This window comes from Empidonax traillii, unplaced genomic scaffold (assembly GCF_003031625.1).
Source record: "Empidonax traillii isolate 1590-97213 ecotype Southwest subspecies unplaced genomic scaffold, ASM303162v1 scaffold8712:size9494, whole genome shotgun sequence".
Lineage (NCBI taxonomy): Eukaryota > Metazoa > Chordata > Aves > Passeriformes > Tyrannidae > Empidonax > Empidonax traillii.
Window position 1 is genome coordinate 161 of NW_020962716.1, and position 1355 is coordinate 1515.

A 1355-nucleotide genomic window follows, 5' to 3' on the forward strand; every position below is an offset into this window, starting at 1 on the left:
GGAGGGGAAGGGGGAAAAGAGGAAAAGGAAGGAAAAAGGCAGGGAAGGAGGAGGAGAAGAAGGGAAAAGAGGGGAAAAGGAAGGGAAAGGAGGGGAAAAGGAAGGGAAAGGAGGGGAAAAGGAAGGGAAAGGAAGGCAGAGGGAGGGAAAGAAGAAGAAAAGGAAGGGAAAGGAGGGGAAAAGGAAGGGAATAGAAGGGAAAAGGCAGGGAAAGGAGGGCAGAGGGAGGGTGGCGGGTGGAGGGGAAGGCGGGCAGGCGGGTCTCACCCCGGCGAAGGCGGTGCAGGTGCCGTAGGTGGGCGCGGTGGGGGGCACGGCCGCGCGGTAGCGCCGCAGCATCACCAGGCTGGCCAGGCCGTTCAGGAAGGAGGCGAGGGCAGAGGCGGGCTCCTGGAAACACAGGAACCGCCGGAACGGCCACTGCGGGGGCAAAGCGGGGTCAGCGGGACCGGGAGGACCCTCCCACGCCCCCCGTGGGGCGCCGGGACCCCCCCGGCCGGGCTCACCTTGCCGTGGAACTGCGGCACGCGGTGACCCCCGCGCTGGTAGAGCCGCACCGTGAGCCACATGCAGTCGTACTGACAGTCATCCCGGCACGTCCAGCCTGGGGGCACGGCGATGCTGAGCCGCCAGCGCCTCCCAGTGCCCACCAGTACGCACCAGTATGCGCCGGCAGGCGGCACTGGGGGCGCCGCGGGAGGGGCAGCGCGGGGGATTCGCCCTGTGGCACTGGGGACATCCCACCCCTGCCCAGGGCTGTGCTGGGAGCTGGAAGGGCACCTGGCTGTCCCCATGTGGGGGGCCAGCATCACGGCCCAGCAGCTCCCAGTATGGCCCAGTGGCCCCCCAGTAGGGCCCAGTGATCCCACTACACAGCTCAGCACATCCCAGTATGAACAGTCCTCCCCAGTGCTGCCAAGTTGGATCCCAGTCCCTCCCCAGTTTGACTCCAGTGCTCCCCAGTCAGATCCCAGTCCCCCCAGTGCTCCCCAGTCCCTCCCGGCGGGGGCGTGGCCTGGTGACAGGGGCGTGTCCCCACACGACCCCGCCCCGGGTGGGCGTCTCCCCGCGCCGCTCCAGCCAATAGGTGCGCGGGGGGGGGGGGGGCGGTACCTGTCAGGCCCATGTAGAGCGGTTGGCGGTCCCGGAAGTGCCTCAGGGCGGCTCCGGAGCAGTTCTGCAGCTCGCAGCGGCTCAGGCACTCCCGGTACAGCGGCTCCCGGTCCCCCTGCGAGCCGCGGGCCGGGCCGGCGGCCGCCGCCAGCAGCAGCAGCAGCCGCAGCAGCAGCGGGGCCCGCGCCGCCATCGCCGCCCGGCCCGGCCGCTTCCGGGTCCGCCCCGGACACGGCGCGCGC

At 70.3% G+C, this 1355-nt stretch overlaps 1 protein-coding gene across 1 annotated transcript; it reads right to left on the bottom strand.

Moving 5' to 3' along the window:
• Positions 1–267: 267 nt before the first annotated feature.
• LOC114073660 (post-GPI attachment to proteins factor 3-like) lies at positions 268–1308 on the bottom strand (the record flags this gene model as incomplete). The annotated part of the gene is made up of 3 exons (XM_027911385.1): positions 1114–1308; positions 507–604; positions 268–420 (listed from the first exon to the last, which is right to left on the bottom strand). Coding segments are annotated over exons 1-3 (444 nt in total), but the record flags the coding sequence as incomplete, so codon positions are not given.
• Between the last annotated feature and the right edge of the window lie 47 nt (positions 1309–1355).